This window comes from Misgurnus anguillicaudatus, chromosome 18 (genome assembly GCF_027580225.2).
Source record: "Misgurnus anguillicaudatus chromosome 18, ASM2758022v2, whole genome shotgun sequence".
Lineage (NCBI taxonomy): Eukaryota > Metazoa > Chordata > Actinopteri > Cypriniformes > Cobitidae > Misgurnus > Misgurnus anguillicaudatus.
In genome coordinates, this window is record NC_073354.2 from 34,969,222 (window position 1) to 34,986,236 (window position 17,015).

Genomic DNA, 17,015 nt, shown 5'->3' on the forward strand with positions numbered 1-17,015 from the left:
TCATAAATGTACTGATATTCCTAACTTTACCAGAACACACACACACACACACACACACACACACACACACACACACACACACACACACACACACAATATTTTTACCAGGCACACACATTCGGTGTTATGCTTAGTTATGATGCAATATCAGTGTTTATCACACAAACACACTGCAGCACCCAGGAGTCTTATTATAATTTCTCACTTTTAACAACATTTACTTCTCAAAAGTCATCTCCTCTCATTGTTGACAGTCACTTATCAAGGTGTCATAGATTTCCAGTCACATCTTGCATCAGATCAACCCTGTTTGTCCAAGCATTGAGGATCATATAGTGTTCAAGCCTAAATGCTGTAAAATTTCTTAAATAACCTTGAATCACTTAAAATTAACATTACGAACTGGCTTTACAGTGTCTTTACTATGGTGCAGTTGTAACTCCTGTTTATTATAATAACTGATTTAATATGTATGATGTGAGATCATTACAGGCCTGCAGGCTGCTTTGTTTTTTAGACTGTATCAAATATTTACTTTATGTTTGCAATAATGTTGAATAAGCAAAATATTTTTTAATACATAAACTATAGAATCTGAAACTACTTTAATATATGAAACCTTAAAATATAAACTTTATTCTAAGAAATGTATCACCTCAACACAATCAGCTTCACAATATTTATTCAGTCATTGATTATCAGAAACTGTATTCATTCAAATGTCAGAGTATGTGAATGATTGAATCCACAGATATAAGTGAATATGAGAGTCTTAAAGGCCTTCTGAAAGCGAGGATAAAAAAATCCATAAATCAAAGGATTACAAGCTGAGTTAAAATATGCAAACCAAATTAAAGCCTCAAAAACAACGCCTGGGGTCACAAAATTAAGGAAAGGGTCGACAGCATTGACAATAGAACAGGGCAGCCAGCAGAGAAAGAAAACGCCCATAACAAGAGCCAGAGTTTTAGCTGCTTTTCTTTCTCTGTGTGCAGAGCTTTGACTGTTAACACCTGTGGTGATCACAGACACTTTCTCTGACAAAACCTTTGCGTGTTTTTTCACAACATTGAATATGATGATATACAGAGAGCTCATTATAGTTCCTGGAATAATAAATAACAAGATTACGCTAGTTAGTCCCCATTCTTTGTTTAAAAACAGAACACAGCCACCAAAACAATACATCTGTAATATAAAAGCTTCCATACCAACAACATTTACCCCTGAAAACACAATGCTAAAGCAGTACATAAATGAAAAGATCCATGTAAATGTGATAAATACAGTCACAGTGTTGTTTGTGATCCTCATTTTGTACTTCAGAGGGTCACAGATGGCCCAGTATCTATCAATAGATATTAAACTAAGATGTATTAAAGAACAAATACAGAGGGTCATGTCCAAGCTAGAATGAACTTTACAAATAACATCTCCCAAAAACCAGCAGCCCTCGACAGATCGCACCATACTGTAGGGCATCACCAGTGAACCCAGCAGACAGTCACACACAGCTAATGACTGAACGATCAGATGAGTTGGAGACTGAAGCTGTTTGAAGTAAGAGATGGAGATGATGATCAGCAGATTCCCAAAAACTGTCATGAGGATTATAAGTAACATTACAGTGTACATTGTCACTTTAACTACAGTAAGACGATGAGCTCTAGGACAAGAGTCTGGATGTAAAGGATAACACAGGAGAATATTCTCAGTCTCATTAGAAGACATTGCATCCAAAACCCGATACATCAGTTGTAAAAGTAAAAAGTCAAACAAGTATTGACCAAATTGTAAACCGTCCCATTAAAAGACATTGTGACTTAGATGACTTCCTTTGTAATTGTAAACAGACAGACAATTATAACCCAAAGTTTAAACAAAATCATTTTACATATTGCAACATGGTTAAGGCAAATATCTCAAGAAACATTAACTTAAATACAGTACATGTCTATTCAATCTAACTTCTCAAATAAACTTGATATGGCTCGGATGTGTTCATATATACAGATCAGATCAGGTCTCAACCCCTCCCCAGTTGTACACGTAACTAACTGATACACAAACGTTGTGACTCATGAGATTAGAAAAAATGGAACTGTATGTCTTGAATTAAAGGTTAATGGAGTGCACTGTTAAAATAAAATGGTCAAAATATGTACCCCAGCTGTCACTGAGGCAGTACCCTTTTAATAGGTCTAAATATGTACTATTAGATACAGATATGTATACATTTGGTACCAATACTTACTTTTAAGGTACTATTATGTACCTCTGATTTGCTAATATGAACTCTTTATGTACAAAGGTGTACTTTTGGTCTTCTCGAGTCCAAAAAAAAAAAAATTACCCGACCCAAAATGACCCGAATTGCTTTTTACCCGAACCCAACCGGAGACAAACCCAAGAAAATTAGATCCGAGTCTGACCCAAAACAAGTGGCAATTTTTTTAACCGGACCTGAATGTAAACGGCATCGACATGTATGCAGTCTGCAGCCCCGCACTCACCAGTCAGACAGAAAGAAACCCTTTTAGCCTTGTATACAATTTGCCATGCATACATTTTTTTCTTTGTTATCTGATGATGACCCCAAGGTAACCACTAAAACGTGCATTTAAAGTTGATTGGCCGGGACGGTCTCACAGAAAATGAACCTACCGCCAATCACACTGTCACATAGCTTGTTCGAAGGAGACGAGGGAACCAGGACATTCAGATACAAATAACGTACATTTAGGCGATTTGTCATAGGGAGGCAATAATACAAGAAGTGCTTATAACGAATTACGAGTTTTCATAATTCCGAAACAATGCCTGTTGAGAGAAAAAAGAGTTAGTTGATTTTTTTTTAGATATAAGAGGTGTGTTTGTTGGTGTTTCTTCATCCAAGCTGAGATGTTGGCTAAGCAGGCTGTAATGCATGCGGCTATGGTGGTATCATCTGGGTGAAATCAGAAGATCTGAGTGTCATTACCAGCATAGCAGTGGTAGGAGAAGCCATGTGCCTGTATAATAGGGCCTAAGAATGTTGTGTGGATGGAGAAAAGGAGTGGACCAAGCACTGATCCCTGAGGATCCCAGTGACCATCTGGTGGGCTGTGGACAACTTGCCCCTCCATGACACCCTGAAGGATCTATCAGAGAGATTAGATCTAAACCATTAAAAATGGGTACTTGTGATCCCTAGTGATGATACGGTGACTATCAGAATTCCAGAACCGAGGATTTCGCCTTCATTAGCCGCAATGCTTCCATGACCGACCGTGACAATCCCAGTCTGTAACGCCAAAACAACAGAGAATCTATGGGGGGGTGGGTCAGGGAGGTGTGGGTAGTTCAGGAGGCCAAGGCTTTGCGGCCTGCACTGGGGTCCAAATTGGGAGCTACAGGGGTGCAGCCCACACCAGAAGCCACATGAGGTTAAAAAGACAAAAGTCACAGAGGCCGCAACTCAGGAGACAGGAGAGTAGGAGAGGCAGATGACCATAATTTTCTTGGAGAAGCTCAGGGGAGTGTGTTCAGGGAAGCGTAAGAGCTTGGGGAGAGTTCAGGCTAGAGTGGGGGCTCCGAGAATTGTTCAGGAGATACGGGGGTGCTGGGCAAAGTTCAAGAAAGCCAGTGTGCACTGGGCAGAATTTAGGAGAGCCAGTGGGCACTGGGCAGAGTTCAGGAGAGCCAACGGGCACTGGAATGAGTTCAGGTGAGACAAAGGACACTTTGCTGTAATCAGGTGAACGAGCATGCACCTCACGGAGACTTGGAGTGTGCATCTTATTGGGAATGATAAGGGGTGTGTGTGTGTGTGGCCCAGACACACTCTAAGGTCAGCGCCATCATGGCCGTCACAACTACCTCTAGCTCCAGCTCTGGGTTGAGTTCAGGATAGGAGCTCTTGGCATAGTTAATGGAGATGTAGGGTGTTGGGGAGGTGTCACAGGTCGGGGTGGACCCAGATGTAAATAAGGTCACGCCCCTTTTTCCACCTCGAGGAGGTCCCCAAAGCCACCCCAATGACCAGACACACAAGGTAAGCATAAAATTAAAATGTACTTTATTTAAATTACTTAAAATAATAAATAGGGGAGGGAGGAAGGGGAACTTAAAATAACGCCCTCTTCAGGCTCTTGTATTTTCACCGGCTGGATTTCACACAGTTCCTCTTCGGGTCGCTCATTTTCTCTCTCTCTTTCCACAGGCCACCACTGGAAACACAAGGGGCACAGTTACTCTGCTTTGGATGGCTCTCACCTCCTGGCTGGACTCGGCGTACTGTAAGTACGGGTCTCCTCGATTTCTCCTCAGATTATTCACTCTCTCTCCTTTTATCTCCACAGGTATCGACTGGGACACAAAAGCACAGTGGTTCTCACCTCTTGGCTGGACTCGGCGTACCGCAAGTACAGGTCTTCTCGTTTTCTCCTCAGATTATTCACTCTCTCCTTTTCCCTCTACAGGTATCAACTGGCAGCAGTGGCGGACTTACAGCACTTTACGAGGCGTCTGATGGGGTAAGTAGTTCCTACTTGGCGTCGGGGGCGAACCCTCTCGACTACTCGGTGGTGGCAGAGGGGTGGGATATCTCAACGTCTCACCGGGCCGAGCGCTTCCCTCTCTTCGCTGCCGTCAGGTGTTCGAACTCTGGACAGGGGCGCCCCTTTGTAGAGGCCACGGGACGATGGAATTCCTCCACCTCTCTCTCTGCAACAACAATCTTTATGCAAATGAAAGTATCAATGGTAATGCCCCCAAATCGTACTCACACCTCTGCTGTTTCTTCAGCTCCTTACTGCCACCCTTCACATCCGCCCAAGGTCCAGACGGAAAAAGATTGTCCCAAGGCACCGTGCTATTTCCCGAGATCTGAAGCACGCTCACAACATATGCTGTACTGGAATAGGCTAGGATCAGCAGCCTCTTTGTCCTTCCTCAACGAAGTGCGTGAAGGCGGGGGTTTATCTGACAGGACACACACAGCAATACCCAGCAACCCACAGCAAATATACAGCACCACGTCAAAATTAAAGGTGTTCACCGTACAAGGACTCACCCACCACGCTCAGTGTACAAAAAGGACACCCGTCTTCCTTCCTTCGCTTGGTTCGGATCTGGCGATGAAATATGCGGCCTAGCTAGTGATGTCGTCGTTGTGACTGCTTCAATAAATATTCCTTCGGCTCACCCACCACGCTATGCTAGGGGTGGGGCCGCCCTCCTTCTCCTGGAGGAATCCAACATAAAGCCAGGTAAATATACAGGATGCTTTCAACTTGATCTTAGTACTCACATCAATGCCGTTTTCAATCCCCTTTTCCTTTATCTCCGTTTGAAATGTACTCCGTTCACTTCTCAACCTTTAAGGTTCGCGATGTCTTCCACAACCATACGGTTTCCGCCAAAAAGCTCTCTTCGGGGTGCTCCTTTACTCTCTCTTCCCGTCCTGCCTTTCTTTCGCCTCTCGTGGCTCCTGTCCTCTTTCCGCGCGCTTCGTAGCACAGCCCGGATCAACAGAGCCTGCAGGCTCTTCAAAAGGTGCGGATCATCTTTCTGCCTTAGGCAGACGAGCTTCCCCGTGTCAATCGCCTCTCGTGTCAATCGCCCTTAACTGTGATTTTTGCTGCTTCTAAATACTGCCCTGTTCAGCGTATCCTCCAATCATCGGCCGCTCCTCTTAACTACGCACAGCTGCGTCCAATTCGCCGATTTTCCCACTCGCGGCGCTTACCGGAAGTCCGGTGTTCGTCTTTTCCGGTCCGGGCGGAACCAAAACTTCTATAATTTTGGTTCCGCCCCAAAGAAAAAAAGATTGTCACCTTGTGACAGAGGGTTTAGGAGGGCGAGTGTGCCCCTTCGATGGAGTCAGGAGAGCGAGCACTCACATCACAAAGTTTAGGAGAGTGAGCATCACACTCAATTCAATTTATTTTTATTTTATTTTTTTACCGCTCGTGATGTTTAGGTGAGCGAACATGGCACTTGCGATGATCCATTGCGCCAACATGGCATTGGCGACAATCAGGAGAGCTGGAGGACACAGGGACAGTCTTAAGGTGAAGCACTTAACATGCTCAAAAAACTTAGCATATGTGCCATGCTTGGTGAAAATAAAAAAACTCTGAGGTGAACAGGCCTGGGTGTGGCCATTAACTTAAATAGCATCCCCAAACACAGGCAATGTTTGGGATGAGTTGCATACATGCTCACGGGACTTAGTATGACCATTGTTCTCATCATGTAGGATGTTTCTCAAATGTTTAGTTGCCTCCTCTGGAGACTGCATCCTTCTTAGACCAGTCCTTCTGGCGCTTTGGGGTTTGAGTCTTCCTCAACAGCCTGAATTAGATGGTTTGTGGTCTCCCAGTTCCCAATTCTTTACAACATGGGCAGTTTAAAATTAATATGTTAATAATTTACAACAAAACATAAATGTTGTCTTCTCTAAAAACATGTTTTTGCATTATATGTCATAACAAAATTGAGTGAGCTCTGTGCCAACTTGTTTGCTACCATTTGTTGTTGTTGTTGTTGTTTTTTGCTTGTGTTTCAGAATGAAATTGGGAAACGTGTAAGTGCCTACTTGATTTTCGCAAAGTTTCTGGAATGTGTGCAAATAATTGTGGGTTAATTGAGGCCAGAAGTGATACACTTCAAGGGTCCTTCTAAAGAGGCCAATGCAACCCAATGCGACACAAAACAAAGGCTGCCATTGAAGCTCCCTTGAAATTAGGATGTCCTTCAATCAATGCATGATGATGACATAGCAGCTGAGATATGCTGCCTTTCTAGTATACGTCCTCACATTTGAGAAACACCCATAGAGTCAAGTTTACAAGGTTGTGTTTGACTCCACCCAACAGGAGGTCAGCCATGTTGGATGGAATGTGGAATTTATTTACTCAGAGATTTATAAAGCTTATAGCCTGGTTAGCCAGACCTACATCAAGATGTAAGGTCTGGCAACTCTTCACACAAACGGCTCAATGCAAGGGGCGGGATATAAGGTTGTCCCTCAAAATGCCTCTGTACGCAATAGGATAGCGCTATGACCAATCAGAGCAACGAAGAAGGTGACGTATCAGTCCCCTGCGTTTCCCCACCGGTGGAGCTAATTGGTATATCAAACTTTTACCGTAACCAGTCGGCAAAACTCCAAACACATCTTTCTTGCTTAAAAAGGACTTCAGTAGGGTTATTTGCTCTTCTCTCAAAGAAAAACATAAGTCTAAGTCCTCCAGAGTCGCGGCCAAAGCCGCTTCAAAAAAAGCTGTTCGCCAGCAGCAGCAGTCATTCTTTGTTTTCAAGTAGGAACCGTCGAAGGCAGCTCTGTCGTCATCATGTTAAGCCCGCCCCACAGACGCTACACACGATGTGATTGGCCTGACCAAATTTTGGTTTTTGGAGCTGTTAAGTGTATTGTGAGTGCCTAGACTAAACCCTGGCAGCAAATATATTTTGCGGCCGCTAGGGTGCGTCTAGATTTCTAGGCTATAAAGCTTATGAAATCGTTGGAAAAAATATGAAATTTCTAACACAAGCACTTGATATTTCAAAGCACAAATCAGCATTATTGAGTCTGCAGGGCCACCTAAGAATAAAATGTAATTTTTAATACCACATTTAAAAGCTAAAATGTATATTATTGTTTTACAAAATATGTTGAAATATTTGTAGATGAAGAAAAGCTGCAGGACAGTATTGTAAATGCTTGCTGTTATTTATCATCCAATTATAGTCCAAATGACTTACTGTAACATAATGAATATACTTATTGAGACCCTTTATAAATATATTTCATATGCAGTTTGTAAATTAATATTTTATACTTGACAACAGTGTTTGATATGTTTTTAAAACATTTACAAATAACATTTGAACAGACACACACGCACACATCCAGGTGTCACAAATTTGCTGTCAAATCTTGCATCAGATCAACCCTGTTTGTCCAAGCATGGAGGGTCTTAGTGTTCAATCCTTAATGCTTTTAAATGTATGATATAACCTTGAATCATTTAAAATGAAATGTGACTTTTTGTACCATGTTTACTATGGTGCAATTATCAGACCACAGAACCGTCTAGGATTTATGATGCAAACAATTGATATGTCAGTATCATATATAAGTCATCATCTGGCCTTATTCTACCATATTTAGCTTTTAACTATTAGAAATACTTGAAGAAAATATATATATAAAAAAGAAATGTATCTTGAGATGGTGTGCAGACCATAAAATCTAGTGAATATTATTTATGTCAACCAGTGACATAAAACCTTTTGAGTCGTTGACTTCAATTTAATAATAATTCAAACACTGGAAAGCTACACAACACATAAAAAATACAGCTCTAATCTTACATTGTTTGACACTTTTTGATCATTGTGTTGTTAACCTCTGCTGTTCATTATAATAACTGATTTAATATGTATGATGTTCTCATTGAGATCAATACAGGCCTGCAGGCTGCTTTGTTTTTAGACTATATCAAATATTTACTGTATGTTTGCAATAATGTCAAATAAGAAAAACATGTATTCATAAATAAACTATACCATGTGAAACTACTTTAAAATATGAAACTTTAAAATATAAACTTTATTCTAAGGAATTTATTACCTCAACACAATCAGATTCACAACATTTATTCATTCACTGGCTATTATTTATCTTCAGAAACTGTATTTATTCAAATGTAAGAGTTTGTGAATGATTGAATCCACAGATATAAGTGAATATGAGAGTCTTAAAGGCCTTTTGAAAGCGAGGATAGAAAAATCCATAGATCAAAGGGTTACAAGCTGAGTTAAAATATCCCAAACAAAGTAAAGCCTGAAAAACATCAGCTGGGTTCACAAAATTAAAAAATGGAAAAACAGCAATGGCAATAGAAAAAGGCAGCCAGCAGAGAAAGAAAACGCCCATAACAAGAGCCAGAGTTTTAGCTGCTTTTCTTTCTCTGTGTGCAGAGCTTTGACTGTTAACACCTGTGGTGGTCACAGACACTTTCTCTGACAAAACCTTTGCGTGTTTTTTAACAACATTGAATATGATGATATACAGAGAGCTCATTATAGTTCCTGGTATAATAAATGCCAATATTACACAAGTAAGTGCCCATTCTTTGTTTAAAAACAGAACACAGCCACCAAAACAAGACATCTGTAATATAAAAGCTTCAAGACCAATAACATTCACCCCTGAAAACACAATGCTAAAGCTGTACACAAATGAAAAGATCCATGTAAAGGTGATAAATACAGCCACGGTGTTGTCTGTGATCCTCATTTTGTACTTCAGAGGGTCACAGATGGCCCAGTATCTATCAATAGATATTAAACTAAGATGTATTAAAGAAGAAGTACAGAAGGTCATGTCCAAACTAGAATGAACTTTACAAATAACATCTCCTAAAAACCAGCAGCCCTCGACAGATCGCACCATACTGTAGGGCATCACCAGTAAACCCAGCAGACAGTCACACACAGCCAATGACTGAACGATCAGATGAGTTGGAGACTGAAGCTGTTTGAAGTGAGAGATGGAGATGATGATCAGCAGATTCCCAAAAACTGCCATGAGGATCATGAGTGAAATGAAAGCGTATATTGCCACTTTAACAACAGTGAGACGTTGAGCTCTAGGACAAGAGTTTGGATGTAAAGGATAACACAGGAGAATGTTCTCAGTCACATTGAAAGGCATCACGTCTGAGAGGACTTCCTTTGTAATTGTAAACAGACAGACAATTATCACCCAAAATTTAAACAAATTCATTTTAGAAATTACAAAATGGTTAAGGTAAATATATAAAGTAACATGAACATAAATTGAGTACATGCCCATTAAATCTAACTTCTCCAAAATGAAAGTGATATAGCTCAGATGTGTTCATTTATACACATCAGGTCAGGTCTCAACCCCTCCCCAGCTGTATACGTAACTAACTGATACACAAACATTGTTCATGCTTCTAAATCCTCATTTCCTTTTCTCGATTCCTTTCCACGTGTCTTACCTCCACCCTGCTAGGATGCAAGCAAGAAAGAGGACGAGGTCAAAGCATTAAGTGAATTGGCCAAGGCTAAGAACATCCCATAATTTCAAGGTTGTATATTGCATTAACTAATTTCACCATGCACATTCGAATTGATTAGAAAAGAAAGAAATTAAACAGCAACTGACACTACCCTCTGGGTCTGTGCTCCAAATAAGCAGTGTCGTGCTAATATATATAGGAATGCGGTTTTTCCTCGATCCTCACATCCTTGCGGTAGGGTAGAGTGGGGTAAGTTGTCACATTTTTCACACTGTCTAACATTTACTGACCCCCATACATCACAATAGTATAAATCTTATACCAAATGAAAAAAGAAAGTCTTGGGCACATATGTTGTATTCATTACATTTTCATATCTTATCTAATTACAGAGTTGTTGACTGTTGAATAGAGAATGTTCACTTGTGACAATAAGTTGTCACACTAGATTATCTAAAAAGAAGAACACAACTACTTAATTCAAAACCAAAACTGGAAATATTAACTCTAGATCTTTTCACACTGCGCTTAACCCTGGCTTATCTTCGTTCTAAACCCTGCTTTTAACCCTAGGTTAAGGATCCTCTTACACTTGTAATTTATAAGCGGAGTTATCCTTGAAATTAACCCAGGGTTATGAAACCCGGAAGCAGGGTTAGCCTTGCTTTTGTGGGGTTAATACCGCATTGCGGTGCCAAATGCATGCAGTATAAAAAATGAAGGCTTAGCATGTTATGACCCCAAATAAACACAGCTGAAGCAGACATTACAGACATGCGTAGGAGCCAGTGATGGGAATAGCAGCGCTATAAATAAACGGCAATACTAACGCCTTTATTTTTTCAGTAACAAGTAATCAAATAAATTACTGTTTCCCTCGCTATAACGCCGTTACCGTTACTGACAATAAATGCTGCGTGTTACTATAATTAACCAATTTTCCCCACAAAGATAGGAATACCAGTATTTTTATGACCTTGTGGGGACATTTTGTGGTCCCCATTAGAAAACAAGCTTATAGATCAAACAGGATGATGTTTCTTGAACATGTGAAGTAGCAGAAAGTAAATAACCCGCCGCTCTGGGTTGAGGTAACTAATAACTACAGTTTTATGACTGCTAAAAATCATATTATGCTTTGTGTGTTTGGCTTAATGGAATCCTGAGTCTAAGCTTTCAAACGATGTGCCGCATGACCATATATTTTGAAGATTTAATGCTTCAAAGTTACAATGATGTTTATGCAGTCTCACGTCCGCGGCTGCACATGTTATATTGCGCACCATGAACACAATCATAGCTTAAAAAACACAGGAAAAACGGGACCTTCAAGACAAAAAATACGAAAATTGTGCTAACGTCAGATTACAGTGATCTGGACCACATGTGAACACGAAGTTGACTATATGATATTGCAACGATATTACGCAGCGCCATGTTACAGCAGCAAAGTCCTTGATTATTACGTCAGAATGAGAGTATAGTTCCTAACCATATCTGCCTAGAAAATCACAACTTTTAATTTTCCGTCGGTCTTAGTACACAATGTAACTACAGCAGAGTCAAGTTTTAAAATAGGAACAAATATCAAAACTCTTTGGTTATTTTTTAGCGCAACATTAATGGACTAATCAGATTCAATGGATTATGCTAAGCAATGCTAAAAGTGAAAAACATTAAGCTGAATGGATTCCAAAACGGTACAAATCTAATGTTTAACTCTAGGAGAGCTGGAAAATGACCATATTTTCAAAACAGTGGAGTTTCCCTTTAAGTAATCCACGTAGGGGATTTATGTGACTACCACCAAATTTGGCCAGCATTATAGCAAAACATGCAAGATTCTAAATTGCGAATGGATTTTTGATGTCTCGAAAACTGTTGTCATGGGGAGAATGGGAACCGTAAAATGTTTTCCTCCAATGAGATTTTGAAGGCAGCTGCTTTTGACAGGTTTCTTTGTTATGTGTCTTCTCGGAAACCCGAACAATCCTTGTACTCAGTGGATTTCTAGAATTACGCTGATATTTCGAATGGTTTAACTTTAGGCAAGCAAAGTTGACACGACTTAATCACATACAGTATTGTAATTGCCCTTATTCATCTTTATTGTGAAAACATATTTTAGGTGCGGCCATGGGTGTCATGCATTTGTTGTAGATTGAGTGTCAATCTTCCAATCTCTCTGGTGAAGCCAATACGGAAGTGATTTAAACTGCAATTCATTGACTGGCCGCAAGAGGCTGGCTCCAAAAGGGAGTAAATTCCCATAGACCCCCATGTTAAAATGACAACTTTACAGTAGAAAATAATGTGTTTACAGCCTGGTACAAAAATAGTTTTTGGTCTGTATAACTAATTTTGCCCTTCATGACATCTGTGAGAAGGGTGCAAGTATTTCATAATTAAGGGCGTGGCTGCTTGAGTGACGGTTGAACAACCACTGCTGTCATTTGAGTCAAGCTACTGTAGGCGGGTGTGGTTTCAGCAACCAGCCACCTCAGCTTCACCTACGTCCCGTCTCTTTACCTATTTTCGTAAATCCACGAGTAGTGCACAGGCAAGATGGGATGGCAGACACAGCCTATTTTAAGCTTCAAAAACGATCTTCCGAAACCTATGGATGACGTCATGGACACTACGTCCATCTTTTTTTTACAGTGTATGTTCTGGAGGCGAAACTCTTCCCCTTATCATCCTTCATGACTTAAAGTTGGTGGTGCCACCATTGTGTTTGTGTTTTGGGAAACACCCGTAGAGTCAAGTTTACAAAGTTGTGTTTGACTCCACCTAACAGGAAGTCAGCCATGTTTGATGAAATGTGGAATTTACAAATATTTATTCAGAGATTTAAGAGGCTTATTAATTTGCTGGAAAAATATGACATTTCTAACAAAAGCGCTTGAGATTTAAAAACACAACTCAGCATTATTGGTTCTTCAGGTCACCTAAGAATAAAGTGACATTTTTAAAATCACATTTAAACCTAAAAGTATATTATTGTTTTTACAAAATTATAAGATGAAGAAAAGCTGCAGGACAGTTGTAACTGCTTGCTATGTTATTTATCATCCGCTTATATGAATATAATGAATACTTTTTTTTCAAATAAACCTCTCTCCAAATTAAAATGCACCGAACCCTACAGACTTATGGAGACCCTTTATAAATAAAATTCATATGCAGTTTATATTTGTAAATAAATATTTTATACTTGACCACAGTGTTTGATCTGTTTATGTAATACATTTACAAATGACACTCATTCAAACACACACGCACGCACACACGCACGCACGCACGCACACACACACACACACACACACACACACACACACACACACACACACACACACCACACCACACCGACACACACAGAGTTATGTTTAGTTATGATGCAATGTCTGAGTTTATCACACAAACACACAGCAGCACCCAGGAGTCTTATTATAAATTCTCACTTTTTACAAAATTGACCTCTCAAAGGTCATCACATCTCATTACTGAGAGTCACTTATCCAGGTGTCACAGATTTGCTGTCAAATCTTGCATCAGACCAACCCTGTTTGTCCAAGCATTGAGAATCATGATCAACCCTAAATGCTTTCAAATGTATTAAATATCCTTGAATCACTTAAAATGAAATTTACCATGGTGCAGTTATCAGACCACAGAACCATAGTCTGCGAATTATGATGCAAACACCTGATATGTCAGACTGAAATCATATATAAGCCATCATCTGGCCTTATTCTACCAAATTTAATTATTATAAATATATATAAAAAAAAGAGTATCTTAAGATGGTGTGCAGACAGTAAATTCTAGTGAATATTATTTATGTCAACCAGTCCTATTAAATGGTTGACTACAATACGGTAAATTTTAAACAGTGAAAAGCTACACAACACATAAAAACACATATCAGACCTAACAATGTTTGACACTTTTTGTTCATTGTGTTGTTTAACTCCTGTTTATTATAAAACTGATTTAATATGATTATTATGATGTTCTCATTAAGATCAATACAGGCCTGCAGGCTGCTTTGTTTTTAAACTGTATCAAATATTTACTCTATGTTTGCAATAATGTCAAATAAGCAAAATATTTATTCATAATTAAACCATAGCATGTAAAACTAAATGTAAACTTTGTTCTAAGGAATTTATTACCTCAACACAATCAGCTTCACAGTATTTATTCAGTCATTGATTATCAGAAACTGTATTCATTCAAATGTCAGAGTATGTGAATAATTGAATCCACAGATATAAGTGAATATGAGAGTCTTAAAGGCCTTCTGAAAGCGAGGATAGAAAAATCCATAGATCAAAGGATTACAAGCTGAGTTAAAATATGCAAACCAAAGTAAAGCCTGAAAAACAACGCCTGGGGTCACAAAATTAAAAAAAGGAAAAACAGCAGTGGCAATAGAAAAAGGCAGCCAGCAGATAAAGAAAACGCCCATAACAAGAGCCAGAGTTTTAGCTGCTTTTCTTTCTCTGTGTGCAGAGCTTTGACTGTTAACACCTGTGGTGGTCACAGACACTTTCTCTGACAAAACCTTTGCATGTTTTTTCACAACAGTGAATATGATGATATACAGAGAGCTCATTATAGTCCCTGGAATAATAAATGCCAATATTACACAAGTTACTGCCCATTCTTTGTTTAAAAACAGAACACAGCCACCAAAACAAGACATCTGTAATATAAAAGCTTCAAGACCAACAGCATTCACCCCTGAAAACACAATGCTAAAGCTGTACACAAATGAAAAGATCCATGTAAAGGTGATAAATACAGTCACAGTGGTGTTTGTGACCCTCATTCTGTACTTCAGAGGGTCACAGATGGCCCAGTATCTATCTATAGATATTAAACTAAGATGTAGTAAAGAAGAGATACAGAGGGTCATGTCCAAGCTAGAATGAACTTTACAAACAACATCTCCCAAAAACCAGCAGCCCTCGACCGCTCGCACCATACTGTAGGGCATCACCAGTGAACCCAGCAGACAGTCACACACAGCCAATGACTGAACGATCAGATGAGTTGGAGACTGAAGCTGTTTGAAGTGAGAGATGGAGATGATGATCAGCAGATTCCCAAAAACTGTCATGAGGATTATGAGTAACATTACAGCATACATTGCCATTTTAACAACAGTGAGACGATGAGCTCTAGGACAAGAGTTTTGATGTAAAGGATAACACAGGAAAATATTCTCAGTCTCATTGAAAGACATTGCGTCTGACAGGACTTCCTTTGTAATTGTAAACAGACAGACATTTATTACCCAAAATTTAAACAAATTCATTACAAAATGGTTAAGGTAAATATATAAAGAAACATGAACATAAATACAATACATCCCCATTCAATCTAACTCCTCCAAAATGAACTTGATATAGCTTGGATGTGTTCATATATACAGGTCAGGTCTAAACCCCTCCCCAGCTGTATACGTAACTAACTGACACACAAACATTGTTCATGCTTCTCAATTCTTATTTGTGCATTCTCATTTCCTTCCTCAATTCCTTTCCACGCGTCTTAGCTCCACCCTGCTAGGATGCAAGCAAGAAAGAGGACGAGGTCAAAGCATTAATTGAAATGGCATATCCTTACTCGCCGTATAAAGTTAGTTATATATTATCAAAATATCAAGGCATTAAAACCCCCAAAATATTTAACAAGAAAAATTAAGATAAATTGGTAGAGTGCATAACCCTACATTAAAATAAAGACATTCTTAAAAGTGCTGTAAAATTAATATGTCAACAGCAGGGCTGACGCCACGGGGGTGTTCGGCACTGTCCTGCCCCAACATATTACTATTAATGTTGAATAGAATTTTAATGAGAAAATGTGCTATTTAAAAATCACATTTGCCTATTTTATTGCCTTCCAACAGTGATCTGTGAGGCAAGGTTGAATTTCGATTGGTCGCTTGACTAAGCATGTTCCCCCAAGCTAACATTACGAAAAATTTCTTGCATTACAGAAAGCAAACACAAAGGCTACGAACATCCCATAATTTCAAGGTTGTATATTGCATTAACTAATTTTAGCATGGACATTCGAAAATGGATTAGAAAAGAAAGAAATTACACAGCAACTGCCACTACCCTCCAAATAAGCAGTGTTGTGCTACTATACAATGTCAATGTCAATGTCAATGTCACTTTATTTGTTTAGCACTACTACATACAACACTAGTTGACCAGTGTGCTTCACATCAATAAAAACTCTAAAAATTATACATAACAGATAAAAAAAAAAGAATCACAACTGTAAAACACCATACAAACACAAGATAAATATACAACATATTTCATCCTGGACCATATGCTAATCCAAAAAGGTGAGTTTTCAACCTAACCTTAAAAACCGATATGGAAGGAGAAAAGCGGATACTAACAGGCAACGCATTCCACAGTCTGGGGGCAGCTATCGAGAAAGCACGATCTCCCTTATTTTTCAGTTTTGTTTTCGGAATACGTAGCAGTCTCTGATTGGCTGACCGAAGAGACATGACTGGATAGTGTTCAGTCAACAAATCGGAGAGATAAGGAGGGGCCATACCATTAAGAGATTTAAATACTAAGAGGAGAATTTTAAAATCAACCCGGTACCGTACAGGTAACCAGTGCAGAGAGCGTAGTACAGGAGTAATATGGTCTCGTTTTTTTGTTCCTGTCAGAAGTCTTGCCGCCGCATTTTGTACAGTCTGTAATCGGGAGAATGCTGTTTGACTTATCCCAAAATACAGTTACAATAATCAAGTCTTGATGTTAAAAATAGTGAATTAATCTTTCAAAATTATTAAAAGATAAAACAGGTTTAACTTTAGCTAAAAGACGTAACTGGAAGAAACATGATTTAACCACTGTGTTTATTTGCTTATTAAATTTTAAGCCATCATCAAAAACAAAGCCCAGGTTCTTGACCCAAGGCTTTGCAGGTATA

The 17,015-nt window shown here is 39.2% G+C and overlaps 3 protein-coding genes across 3 annotated transcripts; all 3 read right to left on the reverse strand.

Moving 5' to 3' along the window:
• Positions 1 to 711: 711 nt before the first annotated feature.
• On the reverse strand, positions 712 to 1,731 carry LOC129429066 (trace amine-associated receptor 4-like). Its single transcript, XM_055185541.2, has one exon. It carries the CDS (start codon positions 1,729 to 1,731, stop codon positions 712 to 714), a length of 1,020 nt encoding a protein of 339 aa, XP_055041516.2.
• A 6,955-nt stretch (positions 1,732 to 8,686) lies between these two features.
• LOC129430003 (trace amine-associated receptor 4-like) lies at positions 8,687 to 9,778 on the reverse strand. The gene has a single exon (XM_055187012.2). The coding sequence runs from the start codon at positions 9,776 to 9,778 to the stop codon at positions 8,687 to 8,689; it is 1,092 nt and encodes a 363-aa protein (XP_055042987.2).
• Positions 9,779 to 14,271: 4,493 nt separating this feature from the next.
• Positions 14,272 to 15,291, reverse strand: LOC129429000 (trace amine-associated receptor 4-like). The gene has a single exon (XM_055185422.2). It carries the CDS (start codon positions 15,289 to 15,291, stop codon positions 14,272 to 14,274), a length of 1,020 nt encoding a protein of 339 aa, XP_055041397.2.
• Positions 15,292 to 17,015: the final 1,724 nt, after the last annotated feature.